At 38.2% G+C, this 20654-nt stretch overlaps 1 protein-coding gene across 1 annotated transcript in view; it reads left to right on the top strand.

Moving 5' to 3' along the window:
- Positions 1-3549: 3549 nt before the first annotated feature.
- CREB5 (cAMP responsive element binding protein 5) overlaps positions 3550-20654 on the top strand; it is a 444981-nt gene continuing 427876 nt past the window's right edge. The window contains exons 1-2 of the mRNA XM_007945571.2: positions 3550-3615; positions 10849-10942. Of these exons, the coding sequence (XP_007943762.1) occupies positions 3562-3615; positions 10849-10942 (148 nt within the window). The 5' untranslated portion in view covers positions 3550-3561. The remainder of the gene's footprint in view (positions 3616-10848; positions 10943-20654) is intronic.

The raw sequence follows: 20654 nt of genomic DNA, 5'->3' as shown, positions 1-20654 counted from the left end.
GAGGAGGAAGGTATGAGCAGTTATTCTAATTACTTTCCTTAGACAAGGGCAAGTGGAAAAAGAGTCTAAATATCTTCCTCTAAATATAATACAATAATAGAGTTTTGACAATATTCTTGATATAGGAAAGCTGTAAAATTATTCTAAGTGACTGACTATATTTATAGGTGTTCAGTGGGAACACATTCTAAATTCACAGTGAAAAGGGCTTCTCCTTGTGAAACTTGTATGACTGTATAAGTAATAGTCGTGTGAAGAGCATCTACATTTTTAAAACATTTGTTTTGTTTATAATATCTGACTGGCAGATAAGGCAAGTATTTTCACTTCATATTTCAAAAAAGTGAATATATGTGAATATATGAAAAGAATATATGTGAATATATGAAAAGAATATATGTGAATATATGAAAAGAATATATGTGAAATACAAAGTAGAAATTGATTTTGGTTGGAAGATACAAAAGCTTCCTTTAGACAAAAGATTACTGCTCCATGAGTTGAAGCAGTTGTCCCTTTTTCAGGGGCACAGGTGACTTGGGAGCCCTTCTGGAATTACCTACACATAGCATTATGTTATTTCACATTTTATTTCTGCTATTGCTCACTAGTTTTTGAGTAGGATATTATCCAGTTTCCATATATTTTATTTTTCCCCCTAATCTTCCTATTAGGAGCCTGGTAGCATAGTGGCTAAAAGCACTTGACTGCTAACCAGAAGGCTGGCGGTTCAAACCCACCAGCCACTCCTCGGAAGGAAGGTTGGGCAATCCTACTTCCGTAGTGATACTGCCTCGGAAACCCAAGGAGGGGTCGCTATGAGTCGGGGCCGACTAGACGGCACATAACAACAACAACAACAACAATCTTCCTATTATTGATTTCTAATTTTATAGCATTGTGATCTGAGAAGTTGCTTTATAGTATTTTGATATCTTAAAATTACTGAGACTTCAATTGGCATAACATACTACACAAAGCATTGTTCCACCTCCTACTTTGGCGTGTAGCGACTGGGATCTTAAAAGCTTGCAAGCTGCCATCTAGATGCAAAGATGGGTCTCTCCTCATCCAGAGCAAAGAAGAATGAAGAAAACCAAAGATTCATGGAAACAATTAGTCCAAGCTACTGGTACACCATGTGATCCTCATACTATACGACTATGAGACCAGAAGAACTAGATGGTGCTGGGCTACCACTGTCAACCACTTGGAGGGGCATCTATGTAGGAGATCCTGAATAGAGATGGAGAACAATGTGGAACAAAACTCAAAGTAATTTAGAAAAAAAAAAGGGGTACCAGGTTTGCTGGTCTGATAGGGCCTGGTGGAACCACTGAGAATGTGGCCACTAGCTGCCCTTCAGGTCTGGAATTGAACCACACATGTGGCTTCCAGCCAAACAAAAGACAGACATATGAGTTCAACATTTACCTGAGGTAGATGCACTCCTTGTAGAGAACAATCATGGGAGAAAGAAAGGCTGTTTGTGCACAGGGAGACAGCTCAGGGGGCAGGAGTGCACAGAGGGATGGACACAGGGAAGAGGTAACCTATCTGGGTGAAGTGGGAGGGGAGCTGTTGCATTGTGGTAAATTGTGGTCAATGTCATGAGACAAAGTGTACGTGAACCGCTGTATGGAAAGTGAATTTGCTCTGTAAACTTTCAGCCAAATCACAATTTAAAAAAAAATAAATTGCTGAGACTTGATTTGTGGTCTAACATATGGCCTATTCTTGAGAAAAATCGATATGCACTGAGAAGAATGTGTATTATGTTTTCTTGGGTGAGGTGTTCTGTGTATGTCTGTGAGGTCAAGTTGGCTGACTGTGTTATTGAGATCTTCTGTATATTTGCTGAGTTTTTCCTAGTTATTTTGTCCTTCATCCAAAGTAGTATGTTAAAGTCTCCTACTGCTATTGTGGAATTATCTATTTCACTATTCAATTCTGGTAATGTTGGCTTTATGTATTTTGAAGCTCTTTCATTGGATGCATAGATAGTTATTATGGTTATGTCCTCTTGCTAGATTGACCCTTTCATCATCATGTAATGTTCTTTCTCGTCACTAATGCTAGTTTTTGCCTTGAAGTCTATTTTATCAGAAATTAACATTGTCACTCCTGCTCTTTTTTGGTTGCCATTGGCTTGATATGTATATATTTTTTTCATCCTTTGATTTTTAATTCATATTTATCTTATGTCTAAGATGAGTTGCTTGTAGGCAGCATATTGATGGGTCATGTTTTCCTATCCTATCTGCCACTCTCTTTTTCTTGACTGGTGCATTTAATCCATTCACATTCAATGTAATTAATGATAGGTATGAATTTACTGCTGTCATTCTTTTGTGTTTTTCATTGTGGTGTTGATGATTTCTTTGTTCTGAATTTGTTTATGGTGAGTTCATTTTGTTATCAGGTTTTCTTTTCTCTTTCTTCCTTGTTATTAATTTTGTGTTTACTGAGTCCTTATGATTTTCTTCCTTATTTTGGTTAGAAGCTTTATTAATTTTCTTTGTGGTTACCCTGTAATTATTTTTCATCTTCAGTAACGCTGTTGTAAGGAAGCAAATTGTTTCCTGTGTTCAGAGGAAAAGCATCAGGTTTTAGTTCAGTAAGACAGCCATGGTTCATCAGCACCATATTTAACTTATATCAGCTCAACTCTACAAATTGGTGAAAAGGAAAATCTTATTTAGAATATGATTTGAATTATGTAACTTAAGTTTACGTAGCACTTCTTAGAAAATTTGGTAAAATGTTATGTTTCTGTACAGATTGGTAACCACAAAGCTATATATATTATAGTTTTATTGGCTTTTGGGGTATTTGCAAAAGGAAATTTTCACTACACTCAATTTTGGCCTAATGTCCTCACCTTAGGACCTAACTCCTATGTAAGAAATAACTTCACTATAATTTAATGTGTATCTGAGATAGTAACATAAACATTTCTCCCTGCAAATCTACTTTATTCCAGATAATTTATCTAGAGCCAGCAGCCTTATTCTTACATTCATTCCAAAACAGCTTATAAAACCAAATCAACAAAATTTCAAAGATAATGTTTTTTCGTGCTTTCTGATTTGTACTTTAGTCTCATATAACCCGAATAACGTTTGTTGAGGTATCATGAAATACCTGTCTAAGTAGCCAACCCCGAAGCCTTTCAGCAGTACCCAAAGAACACCGATGCACACTTTCCCTCAGAGTCTTCTTGCACAAATGGGGATCTTACTTGGTAGTAACACTCACCAGATAGTTTTCTATGGGCAGGACTGCTGCTGCGACAGCCTCATGGTATTTTTTTCTTCAAAGTAAAAATGCACTCAAGAAAGCTCAATAAACTGCAGACTGCAGAGAGCATAATGAACTTCAGTGATGCAGGGGCTTGTGTATGTTAACATTTTTCTTGCCTAATTTAGGAATTGAAGGGAGGAAGGAGCTCTGAGAAATTGCCTTTCTCATGTTCCTCAAGTAGATACAGAAGATATTCATGCATTTCTGTTTTCCTTCCTCCCTTTCCCCCTGATCCTTCAGATTTATGAGGAACCCAAGATGAATTTGGAGCAGGAGAGGCCATTCGTCTGCAGTGCTCCAGGCTGCTCCCAGGTGAGTGTGAGAATCCCTGGCTTTGGCTGGCAATGCCCCCACCCCCCACTGGGAAGCAACTTTTGCCTTAACAATCCTGTCTCTTTACCTTAACAATTCTACCTCTGTGGGAAGTTTTTCTTTAATAACATACCCCTCCCTACCAAATTCATAATCATCACCATCTTTATCATTATTATTTTCCTTTTTGAATAGTTAAGCTACTTCTGTCCTTACTCCTTATACAGACTGAGTTGGCCATTTCCACTCATAACTTCCTCCTGAAAGTAAGCCAGATGCATCCTTCCCACCAGCTGTGTAGGACTGTTGTTTCAGAAAGGAGGAAAGAGGCCACTTGCTTTTACAATGACCACTTGAATACTGGACCTTTGAATTGCTGGTGAAATCTTTTCCTGTCATAGACTGAGTTTAATTCTATTTTGTCTTCTCCCTTGAGTAGTAATATATCCCCCCACTCCACCCCATACCTTTCCTGAGGGCAGTGGTGGTTCAGTGGTTGAATTCTCACTTTCCATGCAGGAGACTCACATTTGATTCGTAGCCAATTCATGTCATGCACAGCCACCACCTGTCTGTCCGTGGAAGTTTGTGTGTTGCCATGATGCTGAACAGGTTTCAGTGAGCTTCCAGACTAAAACAGTCTAAGAGAAAAGCCTTGGAGATCTGTTTCCAAAAATCAGCCATCGAAAACCCTGTGGATCCCAAAGATTCTATCTCATGGTATATAGGGTTACCATGAATCAAGGGTCTTCTCCATGGCAGCTAACAACAGCATAACTTTTCTAGAACCCACAGTTTTCCTGTTTATCTGAACTTCAAGAGATAAAGTTGACCTGTTGTGCTGGATTAAACCTCTTCTAGCCTCCAGTGGCACTTACTAAGTGGAATTGCTATGAGCATTAGATGAGATAATGCCCTTAGAGTGTTTGTATAGGGCTTGCTCATAGTAAGTGCTCAATCAATGGGTTGTTGTTGCTGTTGCTGCTACTGCTGCTGCTGCTACTGCTGCTGCTGCTGCTGCTGCTGCTGCTGCTGTTACAATTATACTCAAACTTATCTCTTTGAAAGCAGTTGGAAATACTCATCACCTAAAATCAAAGTTTTGCATTTTATCTGTAGAACCTGGTAATAATTTTCTTCACATTGACTCTTGGGTTGTCTCCACATTTTGGTCTTTGGAAAATTGAAACCAATGACCACATGTAGCCATTTTCATGTCAAGATAGATCTTCGCTTTAGCTTAGACCTCAGAGTATAGACATGTTACCAATGCACACAATTAGGCACTCTTTTTCTAAATTGACCAGTAGTTTCAAGTGGAATAAACTCCCACTCTCTTGAATGTTTGTTTATGTGGTAGGGTTGGCAGTACAGTATAGAACAGTGTCTAAAAGTCACTGAAGATAAGAGGTGACACCCACTGAGGATCTTTCTCATTACATCTTCTCAGAGAGTCTGGGGAACATTTTGAGAACCTTCTGAGGGGAAGATGCCATAGAAACATTAGACATTATTGCTGGGGCTGCCTTGAGGTGTTGCTGATTTTATCAGCAGCTAATGGAGCAACTTGGATCCTTTGCTCAACTCCCAGCAGGTTCAGCAGGAGCTTTTGTGTGAATGTTTATTTCCAACTTACAAATAAGAAAAACAGCAGATAAAATTATTTTTGAAGTACAAATATTTCAAAGTAAATTGGTTTTGGAGGTCATTCTGAAATAGGAAAACACGGATGGGTTGATAAGTAATTTGGAAAAAGCTTGCTCAACCAGGACTAACCATTGAGAATGCAGAAAATCGCCTTATCTAACTAAGGGAAAATTGATTTGCACTCAGTTTCTTTAAAAAGAAATCTTTAAAGCCAAAGAGAATCAAATAATTTGAGCAGTGTGCTTTGCTTTGACTCTGAAAATGTAACATAAAATTTTATTCAATTCAAGTCACTCAACACATTTTTCAGGAGTTTCCTCTGTGCCAGGCACTGTAGTTGCTTTGGGGAAAGAGTAGTGCACAAATCAGATATATCCCTGCTCTCACAGAGCTTCTGGTTGACACATCAAACTCAGAAACACATGATTAATTAATCAATCAATTAGTTAATTACAGTTTTCTATGAAGGAAGTGCAAATGTCACTTTACAAGAGTATCCATAAACCAAAAGAAAAATAAATCCATTGCTGTAGGGTCAGTTCCAACTCATAGCAACCTCATAGGACAGGGTAGAAATGCCCTATAGAGTTTCCAAGGCTGTAAATCTTTATGGAAGAAGACTGCCACAACTTTCTCCCATGGAATGACTGGCAGGTTCAAACAGCTGACCTTCTGGTTAACAGCCAAGTCTTTAACCACGGTACCACCAGGACTCTTTAGGAGTATCATGGGTGGGTTTATTTTACTTGAGGGGTGGGTAATGGAAAGCTCTTCTAAGGAAAGGGCATTTAAGGGAATGGGATTCTCAAAAGTCCAGGGTGAGTTTGGGTGCCCAGCCATATCAGGGTTATGACTAACAGGAGAAGAGACCAGTTTAAAGAAGAGGTTGTTACTCATATTTAATATTTAAATAAGTCAGAAAAAAGAGAACTATGGACAATTATTGGACTAGATGGGCACTGTTGGGCCAAACTTGGGCACTATTGATCTTACTTCTAGGGGGCTATCCTGTGCACTATGGGATATTTAGCCACATCCCTGGCATCTACCTACTAGATGCCAGTAGCCCTTCCCAGTTAAGACAACAAAAAATGTCTCCAGACGTTGCAAGTGTCCTCTGGGTGGCAAAATCACCCCCAGCTGAGAACCACTGCTCAGTGGTTTGCATTTTGGCATTAGCTTCTTTTCTTTTTTGGTCTCTTCCCTTTTTGGGGTCATTTACTTCTAAGTGATACTCTCCTACTCTATTGCTATAACCTATCTTAACTCCTTTTTGGAATCAAGTGGGGTATAAATAAATAAATGGCACAGAGGTGTAGTCACTGGTGGCAGACAAAGTAGAGCAAGGGTAATGTGAGGGCTGAACTGAGGCTGTTGGACTTGGCAGTTAGGTGGTCACTGGCAACCTATGAGAGAGGAGCAGGAGCGGAGGCCAGATTGCAAGGAATTAACGAGTGAGTGGGTGGGAGGAAATGGAGGTGGAAAGTATAGAGGACAAGTATAGAGGACTCTTTCAAGAGTGTTAGGCAGTGAAGGGAAGCAGAGAGATCTAATGGTGGCCTGAGAGAGAGGCAGCTGGAGAAAGAATCTTTTTAAATTAAGAGGTAGCTGGATTGGATTTAGTCAAGAGCAAGAAACCAGTATGAGAGAAAGAGACAGAATGCTAGCATGAAGGACCATAACTGAATAGCAAACCCCAGAAGAAGTGAGGGTACTTATTCTTTCTGAGACATATGCAAATAGGAAGAGAATTCTGAGGTGGAGGTGGTGATAAGGGTTAAAGGAGTATATTTTGAATGATCTTGAACTTCTCAGTGAAAGAACGAGTCATTTTCTTGAGAAGGCTTTTGGGCTAAAGAAAAGCTTGGACCTACATATGGGAATTCTTTATTAATTTTAAGGTATAATTCCATGCTATCCCCAACACACATTTAGATATAAAGTTGCATCTAAAAATCACCATGTGTATTAAATGTTAAGTGTTTCCTTTTTCTTGACATGGTGCATCTTTCAAATGATGACATATTAGAATCAAGGAAATGTGGTAGCTTCCTTATGGTATCAAGGTTCTCTTGGTGGGGTATTAGGAACTCCCAGTAGAGCCAGTCACCATGATCATGACACTGACTTCAGCTACATTCCATGGCCTGGGAACACTCATGGAGAAAAAAAGGTGACTTGGAATAGAAAAGGGGAGTAAACATTAGGTGTCAGTGAGTGCTTGCATTGAGTTGGGGGCATTGAAAGGATTTTCCCTCATTTTTTTCCTCATTGGAAAGAAACCTGGCTATATTAGGAATAATCTGTGATACATGGGTGACTTTTAATGAACTTTTTACTGATCTTTGTCTAAGAATTAAAGAGAAACAAGCTTTTCTTACTCTTTCTAATCTCATAGAGCCAGTGCTAATTTCACTGTTTCATTTATCCATTAACCATGTTTTGAATCCAGTGGCTTCTCCCAGCTCTATATTTGTTGTAAACTTATTTACAATTTGCTGCTTTTTCTACCTAGTTTTTTTTTTTTTTTTTTTTTTTTTTAAAGAGTTCTGGTGGTATAGTAGTTAAGACATTTGGTTGCTAACCAAAAGGTCACTGGTTCAAACCCACCAGCTGCTCCATGGAAGAAAGATGAGGCACTCTGCTTCTGTAAAGATTTACAGCTTTGAAAACCCAATGGGGATTGCTATGAGTTGGAATTGAAGCGATGGCAGTGAATTTTTTTTTTTTTTTTTAAAGCATGGAAGTTCTATATTGTCTCTTTGGGAAGGTAATTATAATTAATATTAGACATTATGGAAATTATTATTATTATTTAATAAGTATTCTGGTCACTGTGCCATTTTAGGCCATGTTTTCACAAAGCCAAAAATGGTTTACAAATGTGAAAGGAAGGATGTTACCAAATGGTTTGTTGTTATATATGTCACAGAAAATTTTTAATAAGGCTTTTGACAAAAGACTGGGACATTTAATATATGTCTGTAAGTCATAGGTAGTGGTTGTATCACATATTTGATGTAGTCATTATATAATATTAGAAAACATCATGAAAATAGATGAAGCAGCAGCAAAAGGCCACATGTCATTATTAAATAAAATGTTTGTATACTCAGAAATCTGGCGTAATTATCTTTTTTTAATTTCAAATTCTGTGTTCTCCGAATTATACAATACAAATGGCAAGTAAACATGTGCTGTTTATGTGAAGAACTATTTTTAGTATATCCCATAGTTTCAGCCCAGTAAATTCCCTCATTCTCATGAACACAAAATGATATAATTTTCAGAAAAGATTTCTACCACATTATATAATGGTTACTAAAGCTTACAAAGGAGCTCTGGTAGCATAGTGGCTAAAGCACTTGACTGCTAACCAGAAGGCTGGCGGTTCAAACCCACCAGCCACTCCTCGGAAGGAAGGTTGGGCAATCCTACTTCCGTAGTGATACTGCCTCGGAAACCCAAGGAGGGGTCGCTATGAGTCGGGGCCCACTCGACGGCACATAACAACAACAACAACAACAAAGCTTACAATAACTATGCTGAGAAACTGTTGTTGTTGTTTGCCGTTGACTCGGACCCGCTGTTTGACAAATAGGAAAAAAAAAGGGGGCGGGGGAGTGTGGAAGAACCCTCCTTGGGTTTCCTAGGCAGTGTCACTATGGAAGTAGATTGTTCCATCGTCCTTCCAAGGAGTGGCTGGTGGGTTTGAACTGCCAGCCTTCTGGTTAGCAGTCAAGTGCCTTAGGCACTATGCAAGATCTCCTAAATTGTCAAAGAAAGATTCAGAAATGTTCAGTAGAATTTATTGTCTTTTCATTTGACTTTGATAAAACATGTATTGTGGTATGTTCAGTTATTAAAAACATACCAATCTGAGTCAGAATAGGCAAGGATCTACTGAAATAACAAATTATCACGAAGTTTCAATGGTTTAAAAAAACAAAGGTTTATTTCTATTGCCCAAAGACACATTTCTAAGGTAAGTTGACAAGAGGACTCTCTTCTTGATAATCTTTCAGAGGCTTAGGATAATGGAGGGCCCATTATTTCCAGTATTGTAACTCATCATGCCAAAGCAAGTGGAGAGCACTAGTGAGACTTGAATCAGAAATTAAATTTTCTTACCTGGGTGATGTGTCCCTTCTTTTCATAATTCAATGGGAAGAACTAGTCACATGGCCACTTAACCACATGAGGGCCCAGATGTACAATCCTACCACATGACCAGAAGTTGGACAGCTAAAAATACTTGGGAGCAGAATTTGTGACAACCATAATCTCATCCTCTGACAATTAAAAATTAAAAATAAAGTGCTGACTTACTACACAGAGTACAGAATACTAAAAATAATTTGTCATGTTACTATAAAATATGTACAATTAGAAAAAAATCAGATAATGGATGTGCAAGGTTTTCATAAACAGAAACATATTATGCAAATGTCATGGTATATATTTGTAGCTGCATATGCCAGATAATTAAGCATGGCATGTAATTCTTTCCCAAAGTCTGACATGAATCAAGATTCCTTTCCCACTTCATGCATTTCTCCTACTTTTAATCTATAGATAATGTCTTGCATACATATCGATATGCCTTAGACTTAATTTTACACTATTATGTTGAACAGTAACTACTAGAGAAAAATTCCAAATGGTTTTGCAAAATTCTGGTGCTACTCAGGTCTAGATACCCTTTCTTATTTTGGACATGGTTTTCTCATGTAAAAATGAGAGAATTTTACTTTTGTCATGCTTTCATTATTAATTCTTCCTTGTGACCATAAATAAAATTCATTTAAACACTCTTTTATTCTTTAAAGAAGCTATCTAACATTGGTAGGTATGAAATTAGAGAATATTCCTGCTGTGTATGTTATTTTAATACCTTCAATATCATTCACTACCTCTTTCTGTTTTACATTTTAACTAAACACATCCTTAAGTTCTCAAGGAAATATATCATTTATTTACTAGGCATCACAGTTGGTTGTATTCAGGCATTTTCTAGGAAGTAAGGTTTCTGGATGGCACAAATAGTTTGTGCTTGGCTGCTAACTGAAAGGTTGGTGCCAGTGATGCCATGGAAGAGAAGCCTGGCATTCTATTTCCATAAGATCACAGCCATGGAAAACACAATGGAATGTGGTAGAATTCTGACACACATGCAGCCACCATGAGTTCAACTCATTGGCAACCAGTTTGGGTTTTTCAGTTCCCAGGGAAGATGTGGGGAATCAGAAAATGATGGAAGACAAAGGTCTCCTATTGCTTATTCAGCCAAATTTTTCCACAACATAGTTAACATCCTTGGTAAATGATAATGGAAATAAGGATGCATATATTTGGTTGTAATTCAAAGGAACATCCCAACACATTTTCCTTACATAAAATAACTTGTAATTTACTTATTCATGCTTTCACACTTCTTCAGAACTGATTTTTTGTTTTGCTTGTCAGGTTTTCAATGCTGAATATTTTTTTTTTCCTATGATGGCAAATATGTATTACAAAACTAAATGCTTCTTTTTCCACACTCCCCCGCCCCACTTTTTTTTTTTCCCCCTATTTGTCAAACAGCGCTTCCCAACAGAGGACCATCTGATGATTCATAGGCACAAGCATGAAATGACTTTGAAGTTTCCCTCCATAAAAACAGACAGTATGTTATCAGGTAAGGAGACATCAGGCAAAGTGGGTTTGGTGGATCAGATCAGTCACATGGGGGTATTTGATTTACTCTTGGTAGCCTGATTCCCACAGGCAAATTCTGCACCTCAGGAATATACATTTTGAAACTATAGCAGAGAGTTAAAATAGCGCAAAGCAGAAATGTAATCAGCTAAAGTAAGGTTTGGCCAAATAATTGAAGAGATGAGACTTCTCATTTTCTGGACTGTAACACATTTATTATCATGAAGCTTGGCTCCATATAAATACTTTTTATATATAACCATGTAACCATTCAAGTAACTAATATTAATTGAGCATCTATAATACACACTGCACTATTCTCAGTGCCACGGGAGGTACAAAGATTGATGATTCCTGTTCTCCAAGATATTGCAATACAGTATGCATATGAAACCTTAGCTAAAATAAAGGACCATCCATATTATATATCAAATGAATATTGTAAGCAAAAATGATTTTAGAATTTTGTAGAAGAAATCCTCTTTCTGGACTGAGGTGGTCAGTGAAGCTTTCCTTAAGAAACAGTACCTGTATCATAAGAAGATTAAATGAGATAATGCATGGTAATACAGCGAGCACTCAGCAAATAATAACAATAATTCCTTCATCAATTTATTGCCCTTCCCATTTTGAGAGACAGCAAATTAGAATGCATACAGGACAACCAAACCAAAACCAACTGCCATTGAGTCAGATCTGACTCACAGTGACTCCTCCTTGGGTTTTTGAGGCAGTATCACTATGGAAGTCAATTGCCCAATCTTTCTTCTGAGGAGTGGCTGGTGGGTTTGAACCAGTAGCCTTCTGGGTAGCAGTCAAGTGCCTTAGGCAGAACTAGGACTGAGAAAACCTGAACTCCAGCTGGGACTCTGCCTCTATCAGATAGGTGATCTTGAGTAAGCTGTTGAATCTTTCTGGACCTCAGTTCCTTTAGCCATAAAATGGGTATGGTAGTATGTATCCCTCTTGTCTCACAGCTTATTGTGAAGTTTTAATGAGAGAATGTGTGTGAAATGCTTAAATGAAGCATTTCCTGTTAGCCTTCTTAGGCAAGAAAAATTTTATCCAAGCCACTGTCTCTCTGGCATCTTGAAAGAGGTGATATGCCCGTGCACATATTTTAATGATATCAGAGAAGAAATGGACTGTGCTGGTGGGTCTGGCTCATAATTTAACATTTTTATGGCACTTCCATTTCTTAAGTATTTTATTATCATGATTATTAGTAAATCCTCTAAGAGTTTTGTCAGACAGTTATTATTGCAGCCCATGTTTTACTGATCAAGGAGGAGAGGGCTGCAGAGAGATGGAATAGTTTTTTCAGGCTCACTGAGCAGGGCAAAGATTAGGGCCCTTGGTAGTGTGATCTTAACCCACTGGCTGACACTCGGCTCCTGCATTGTCAGGCTTTGCCAGCTAATGTACACAGTCACATACTCCTGGTGACAGATCCATCCACAAATCTTCACAGATCCACTAGTGGCTTGTTACTAGGGCAGATGTGCTGTGGTTTGGACAACTTGCAAAGGCAGCCTCTTCTTTTCTCTCCCCCCACCACCTCTCCCTTGGCCTCTGTTTGCTTTTATTGAACCAGCTGGCTCTTCAGAAATAGTTTTGTCTTTCCTTAAGTCTACAAACTGAGATACAGAAACTCAGATTTGTTAAGAATTACAAAAGCCTAGAAGGGTTAGACACCACCTATCTGTTGTACTGTGGTGGCTTGAGGATTGCTAAAATACTGGAAGCTATAATACCAGTATTTCAAATATCAACAGGGTTACCCATGGTGGACAGTTTTCAGCAGTTTCCAGACCAAGACAGACTAGGAAGGACTGGCAACCTACTTCTGAAAATTAGCCACTGAAAACCTTATGGATCACAACAGAACCTTGTCCAATAAAGTGCTGGAAGATGAGGACCATAGCAACAAAGATGGCATAAGGCTGAGCAACATTTTATTTTGTTGTATATAAGGTCACTATGAGTAGGAGCAGACTCCATGGTGACTAACAATGACAATAACAACAAGGGCTAGAAAGGATAGTCTGTTCTTTTTTTCTTGTTATCATTTGTTATGCTCTATGGGGTCATACATAGTGCAACTTTATATTTCAACAATGAACATACATACATAAGTGCCGAGGCTATAGACTTTTAAGTTCCCAATGTTTAAATCCCTAAGTTCTCCTTTCATATATTTCCAATTAGGATTTCTAAACTATTTTTTCCCCAAAAAATAGGTTTTCTAGTGGTAGGGGAGTGGGAGGTGAATCATAGGAAATAGTAAGCATGTAGAGATATTACTACTATCATGATTAGTCCAGTGTCCTGACTTTTTAGGCCAGCTACTGTTATCACCCTACAAGGAATGCCATCTGAGGGTCTGAAGAAAAGCAGCAGAAGATGTGTGAACACTGGGATGAAACATTTATCTATATATTACCTATAAACATGTTTTTAATTAAAATCTTACAACTTTTCAATTGTTCTTATCAGATCCTTATTAGATTGAGGCTGTTGCTGATAATAAATGCAGTGCCAGGTGAAAAATTACTGAAAGAATAGTACCTCTGATTTTCATTATGTCAATCCTGGAATGAGAAGATGACATAAATGTGAAGGAAAACAGCATGAATTTACATATTTTCTTATGCTTTCTCATGTTTTATGGTGAAGTTGGTATAAGGCCACTTAAAACTCCCAGTGAAATTAAGTGCTAATTATTATTATTTTTTTAACTTTCTACCCACTTTGCATGTTCATAGTCTCATAGAATTTTCTTGCTGGAAAAGAATGCAACCCAGCTTCATTACTTTGTTTGCAGGGGGACTGAGGCCTTCTTTGTGTGATACAACAATGGGGTCCACCCTGAATTATAATAGGTTATCTATTGGGTATTTTTGCTTTGCTGTGTGTTTCATGTTATTTTTTCTGGGAAAATACTTGGATATTTATTAATCTCAATTGTCACTTTACTTGTTTATATCTTGATCTATTTAAATTTGAATTTACCAAAAGCTTCAGGATCTGCTTTTATTAAAAACATGTTCATTAAAACTTTATTTCTTAATGTATTTTAAGCCTATTTTGTGGCTACCATGAAGATGAGTGATTTCATACAGCTTGAACTATGATAACAATAAGAATAAAAAATATTTACATCAAACTAAATCAACAAACCTCATCAGAGCAAAAGTCTTCAAGTCCCTCTTGTACCATTTTTGTCTCAAACAATATTCAGTTATACAAAATTTCCTTTGAGATGAATTGGGATTTGACATTTATTAAGAAGATAAAGTGTGGTAGGTGTTTTAACTTCAAGATATCTGGTTAAACTAAATCTTTGAAAAATCACTTTACCCTTTATTATTTGTAAATGTAACAATTAGGAAGGTATTAAGATGCCACAGATAAACTCTTCAAAAATAAGTGTCGAGAGGATTGTAGTAATTTGATAGCTTTGCCATAAAGTCCATTCTATTTAGACTAGGTAGAATTTATTACTAAAAAATGACTGTCAGTGAACTTTGGTATGTCACATGGCAGGGTAGTGGAAGTGACATCATGATATTTTATTAAAATGAGTTTGCTCTTATAGGTGAACAGTAAACATAAAACCTCTCATCAGTAAACAAAAACTCTGTAAAGGGATAAGAGTATAGACATGAGTGGGATTCAACATGGTGTTGGATTCTCAGGGCAAAGACTTATACAACCTTTCCCACCTGGGTCTTTCCATCCTTATTTGGTCCATGTGGTACATTTTCAGTATCCTGATATGATGATGGATGTGAGTCTTTCCCTTCAGCTGTTTTTTTTTTTTTTTTTTTTTCATTCTGACAGAAGATAGTTTCAAGGTGAATGGGGGAAATTGTGATAATGAAGATTTTTTGATGCCAAGTTTGAAATGATTATCTGTTGAGGGAAACATTCTTCCACAGGTAGGTTGCAAAAATAGCAGCTACTATATGACCGCTACTACTCATCTGACAATTTGTCATACTGTGTATCTAGTGTATTGCTAGAATGCTGGAAGCTTGGCCACCAATATTTCAAATACTAGTAGAGTCACCCATGGTGGACAGGTTTCAGCAGAGCTTCCAGACAAAGGCAGACTAAGAAGAAAGACCTGACCATCTACTTCTGAAAATTAGCCAATGAAAATTCTATGGATCACAGAATATTGGCCAAGAGTTTGACTTGCTCATTTAGGAGAGACTGATCACTGGAGAAGGCTACCATGTTTGGTAAAGTGGAGGGCCAAAAAAAGTGAGGGAAACCCTCAATAAGATGGATGGAAACGATGACCGCAACAATGGAGTAAAAAATACCAACAATCTTCAAGATGATGCAGGATTGGGCAACATTTCATTCCATTATACATGGGGTCACCACAAGTCAGAGCTGACTCCATGGCAAGTGACAACATTATGTGACAGAAGTTCTATTTGGTTTGAAAATTTTGATCAAATTTCAGTATTAGAGGCAAAGAGGATTGTTCTTGAGTCTATTTTAATGTTACTATGGCTAGGCATCTAGGAATGCCAAAATCTTGTCCTATCAGTCATTCCCTGTCCCATCTCCATACTTCTTTAGAGGGTTCTCAGGTTCTGTACAGCAAAAAGCCAGAATGAAAATCAAAGTACAACTTTATTTATAGCTGAACAAGTAAACGTTCCAAATGAGAGCTTGATAGGAGTGCATGCCTCCTTTTCCCTCTTTCCTCATGATCCTTGTTGTTGTTATGTGCCATCGAGTTGGATCCAACTCATAGCGACCCCTCCTTGGGTTTCCAAGGCAGTATCACTATGGAAGTAGATTGCCCAACCTTCAGCAAGTTGTTTTTCCTGTGGGAGGTGGAGAGAGAGAGAGAGATGGAGATGGAGTTAGAGATAGAGATAGAAGGCCATTCTCCAAGTTAGGGCTGTGCTTGCAGGTATGTCCACCTGCTCATAGGTGTGTGCATATGTGTATGTGTTGCCAGAGGCTAATGGAAATATTGACGTAGAAGACAATGGATTTTACTGCATGGAGAAGAGGATGAAGTTTAAGAGTGTTGTGAACCTGTCACAAAAGATAAAACCCAATCAGCATCTCAGATGCAGAGCCTGTGAAAAAGACCCCACCTGATAATGGGATGATGCCATTAAATGCCCAGTAAACCACCACCAGACATCATAGCCCAATTAATGCTGCAGGCAACTGATTGGCACTTAGAGGCACATTAGGCTAGGAACTATCCAAGATGTGGGAAAGAGGCTGAAGTGCCCTTCTACCACTGTTCATTCGTTCAATAAACATTTATTGAATGCCAAGAAGAATCCTATTGTGCTACGTGCTGGGGATGCTGCACTGAACAAAACAGATGATATCCCTCTTCTCATGGAGCTTACAGCACTGTTGTAGGAGTAAGGAAGGAGTTAAGATAATAAACATCATCATCAACAACAAAACATAAATAAACAGGAAAATATTAGTTAGTGACAAGTGCTAGGGTGATAATGTGACAGCAAATGATGGGCAGGCTGCCTAAGAGTGTGTGGTGAGCCAACGCTTGATGTTCAGCATCAGACTATACTCAGGGATCCATCTCCCTGACTTCTGACTATGGTGAGGCTGGAAGTGGTAAGACAGAAAGATCAGATTTGGTATAGCCAATTATATTGTGAACTGCCACTTGGAAAGAGAGATAAGAGAGCTTAGCTTCTTCTTGGCACTTACCTTACCGGCTTCACAGCATTCACATCTGATCCTAAGCATCTAACATAAATGACAATTGTTTGTGACTCATAGTGACCCCTCCTTGGGTTTCTGAGGCAGTATCTCTATGGGAGTAGATTGCCCAATCTTCCTTCCGAGAAGTAGCTAGTGGGTTTGAACCTCCAGCCTTCTGGTTAGCAGTCAAATGCCTTAGGCACTATGCTACCAGAGCTCCCAAATAACAATATAGTCCTTCAAAACACAACTGTGTCCCTGCATTAGGTCTAGAATCAGAGCTCATTTCTAGTTCCCAGCTCTGAACCTAATCACCACCATGGAGTAAGCAACTATACTGTTCAATGAAGTAGAACATTGATCTCAAAGAAACTAATCATGATCGACTAGAAAATCATATAATCCAATTTCACTGCTCATGACTACAAACTAATTAATAACTGTGGACATTTTAAGAGAAAAGCCAAAATCAACATATCTCACCTCAAATTCTTTTTGACAATAAGCTGAGATATGAAAAAAAAAAAAAAAAAATTTACTGATGCTGTCCCTGGATGGAGCAAAAGGTTAAGCACTGGACTATTAACCAAAACATTGGCAGTTCTAACCTACCCAGAGGCACATTGGAAGAAAGTTCTAATGATGGAACAGTTCTACTCTGTAACACATGATGTTGCCATTAGTCAGAATTCACAGCCATAAAAACCCTGTGCAAGACATTCTACTCTGAAACACGTAGGTTGCCATGAGTCAGAATTGACTCAGTAGCAACTGATTTTACTGATTGAGTAAATGAATAGAACACGTACACACACACACATGGCCCTTCCTTACATCCTCTTCTTGGTAATTCCAATGATGGTGACGTACTATTGTGAGCATAGTAACTTCCCACCATGTAAATTAATTGAATCTTTATGGAACAGAGGGTGGTAGAGAGAGCTTGCACAAGAAGGTAGACTGATGATAATAGCGTCTATTTATTGCCTGCTTTCTTTGTGCCTGTAATGGTGTCCTTCCCTTGCTTTACAAATATTGTCATTTCATCTTTGCCACTTTTTTTTTTTAATATGAGGAAACAAACTTTGCCTAAAGTCCCGCTCTATCTATAATTGTTGCACTTTCACCTAGATTTGGTGAGCTACATATATTAAGGACATGTTGAGTCTTAGATTTATATTTGGTCATAAATCTATGGATGCTTATCTCTTCAATAGTCATCAAATGGCAAAAAGAGTCAAAAGTTTTTAGAAGGAAATTAGTCTAGCACACTGGCATTGAGAGGATCACAGGACTGCATTTTTTAAAAAATCAGATTTACTCATCCACTAAATTTTCTTTCTTTTTTTTTTTTTTGATAAATAGAACATAAGTGACTGTTAGAGTTTATGGGAATTTCTACTTTCTCGTCCATGTTTCTAGATGGTCAAGCAAAATAGAATTTTGGATAATTTGCCTGAATACCTCGGAGGCCTTGCTCTGTAGTATTTTAATATATGAATAACTGGCTTATAGTCTATTTCACCTGGAAACTAGTCCCTATTGACAAAGCAATGTAGGAGAACTTAGGCAATTAGTGAATAAGTGGAAACATTGAACTTTAGCTTCCACTGAGCAGAGCTGATTTCATGACCTGTATTGAAAAGATGATCACCTTGGATCTCTTAATTCACTTGGCCAGCAGAGAAATGGTTTTACAATGTTAATAACTCTTTTTACCAGCTCGGCCCCTTGAAAGCTAATTAAAATTTTGGCTTGATCGCTGTTGGAACACTTGGGACAGCCTATGGCTGAATATGTAGTTATTTAATTTAAATCTAAGTTTATGTCATCTGGAGTCAGTTCGGTATGTGGTGGAAGAGATACTTTTGCCTGAGTGCTTTTTTTTAATTATTCGTAGGTACTTGTAAGGACATTCAGTCATCCATTGGTAATAAATGGGTTCCAGCATGCAATTCAAGAGTGTGAGAGTGAGTCCCATCTCCCACCGACCTGGGTCACTCCAGCCAGGAAGATTTTTAAGTGTCACAGCTATTGTTAAAAACAGATTCTCATTGGTTTCTTCCATTGTGGCATTGTCTATTGGGCAGACTCAGAGAAATGGTAGTATCAGTGTCCCTGAGAAGATCCTATTGTATATTTGCTAAAAAGGCAAGAAGGCCACATGTTCTGACCTCCTCTAACCCCACAAGAGGAAGACAGAATCACCATCAATAGCCTAAGGCCTATTCCTGCGAGGCCAGACATGCTGCCTCCCTCTAGCCCTTTCGCCAACCCTGACACCAACCATTCCTCCTGCAGCACTCACCACCTTTCTGCTGGGTTTGATAATTCACTGCAGTGGCACACAGAGCTCACAGATTATGGGCTTTATTAGGGAAGCACCAGGCTACAATTCAAGTTTAGGAAAAAATGCTCAGTCTCTCTCAGCCTGCTATCTCTCAGCCAACAGTCTCTCTCAGCCACTCTCCCAGCAATGCCTGTCTCTCAGTGTCTCTCTCAGCAGTGTGTGTCTCTTGCATCTCTTTCCCAGCAGTGCATGTCTCTCAGGAGCATGTATCTCACAGGAGCATGTTTCTCTCAGGAGCATGTTTCTTCTCAGCAGCACACCTTTCTCAGCCAGCAGTCAGAGAGACTTCTGCCTCTATGAGGCCTCTTTTTGAGCCTGGCTGAGTGGCCAAACTAGCCAATCATAACATCAGAATTCTAAGCACTTGAGAGAGAGAGCAAACTTCCCAGAGCATTGCTTTGTGCTGCTCTCAACAGAAATACCCCAGATGGATAACTTTTACAATCAGGAGCTCCTTAATTGCTCACAGCAAATTCCACCATGGAGTTTACAAAGACTTATGGTTAGAAAAGCCATACTAGGTAATTTACTATACCACAATATTCATACTTAATAAAGGGTATATTTATTGCAAAGAAGAAGCCTGTCTAAAATTCCACAGAATTCTGTCAGTTGTTACTGATTATTGCTATGATAAAGAAATTAAGATTTTGAAATTCATTTAATGTAAACTCTCTTAATTAGGACTTTATTAAAATTCAGGTAGGGACTACATTGGAATATTTAGAGAAACATTTGCTGAAAAATTCATGGACTAAATATAACTATTAAAGAATATTAAAAGATTTTGAGAACTCCAAATCTTACCAAATAGATATGCCAATTTCAATACTTTTTTTCTGCTGATTTAAGTGGCCCTCTTGAGGAATTTCATTAAGCTACATTTTGTTGGCTGAATCTGCGTCATAAAAATAATTAAAAAATACACTACCTTTAAATGTCCTACAGTTAGAATGCTCCTTGATTCAAACTGACCTTTATTGTAACTGGTCTGAATTAGTGAAGATCTTACAGTATTATTACCAAACCCAACCCATTGTCATTGAGTTGCTTTTGTCTCATGGCGATCCTGTAGGACAGAGTACAGTTGTCCCCATAGGGTTTCCAAGGCTGTAAATCTTTACAGAAGCAGACTGCCATACCTTTCCCCTAAGGAGTGGATTTAAACCTCTGACTTTTTGGTTAGCAGCTGAGCACTTTAACCACTATGCCACTAGGGCTCGTCTTACAGTATTATTAGACAATTTGGTGGTGCAATGCCTAATGCAATGCCAGAAGGTTAGCAGCTCAAACCACCAGCTGATTCATGGAAGGAAAATGGGGCAATCTACTTCCTTAAAGATTTACCATCTCAGAAAGCCAATGGGAGTCACTATGAGTTGGAATCAACTCAATAGCAGTGAGTTTGGTTTGAGGTTTATCAATTTGATATAAAATAATGTAAAGTTGCTTTACATCATCCTTTAGGAATAACATCATTGAGAATATTAGACCAATAGGAGAGAAAATTTCACTTAAGAAGTAAATATCCAAGTTCCAGCAAGATGGCGGACTAGGCAGAAGGATTGCACAGACCCTCTTCAACAAAGAAAAGGGAAACCAATTAACACAGACACAGAAGATAATC

The sequence above is a fragment of the Orycteropus afer genome, unplaced genomic scaffold (assembly GCF_000298275.1).
Source record: "Orycteropus afer afer isolate SDZICR_OR568_19922 unplaced genomic scaffold, OryAfe1.0 scaffold00008, whole genome shotgun sequence".
In the NCBI taxonomy this organism is placed as follows: domain Eukaryota; kingdom Metazoa; phylum Chordata; class Mammalia; order Tubulidentata; family Orycteropodidae; genus Orycteropus; species Orycteropus afer.
This window is presented reverse-complemented; position numbering and strand designations above follow the sequence as displayed.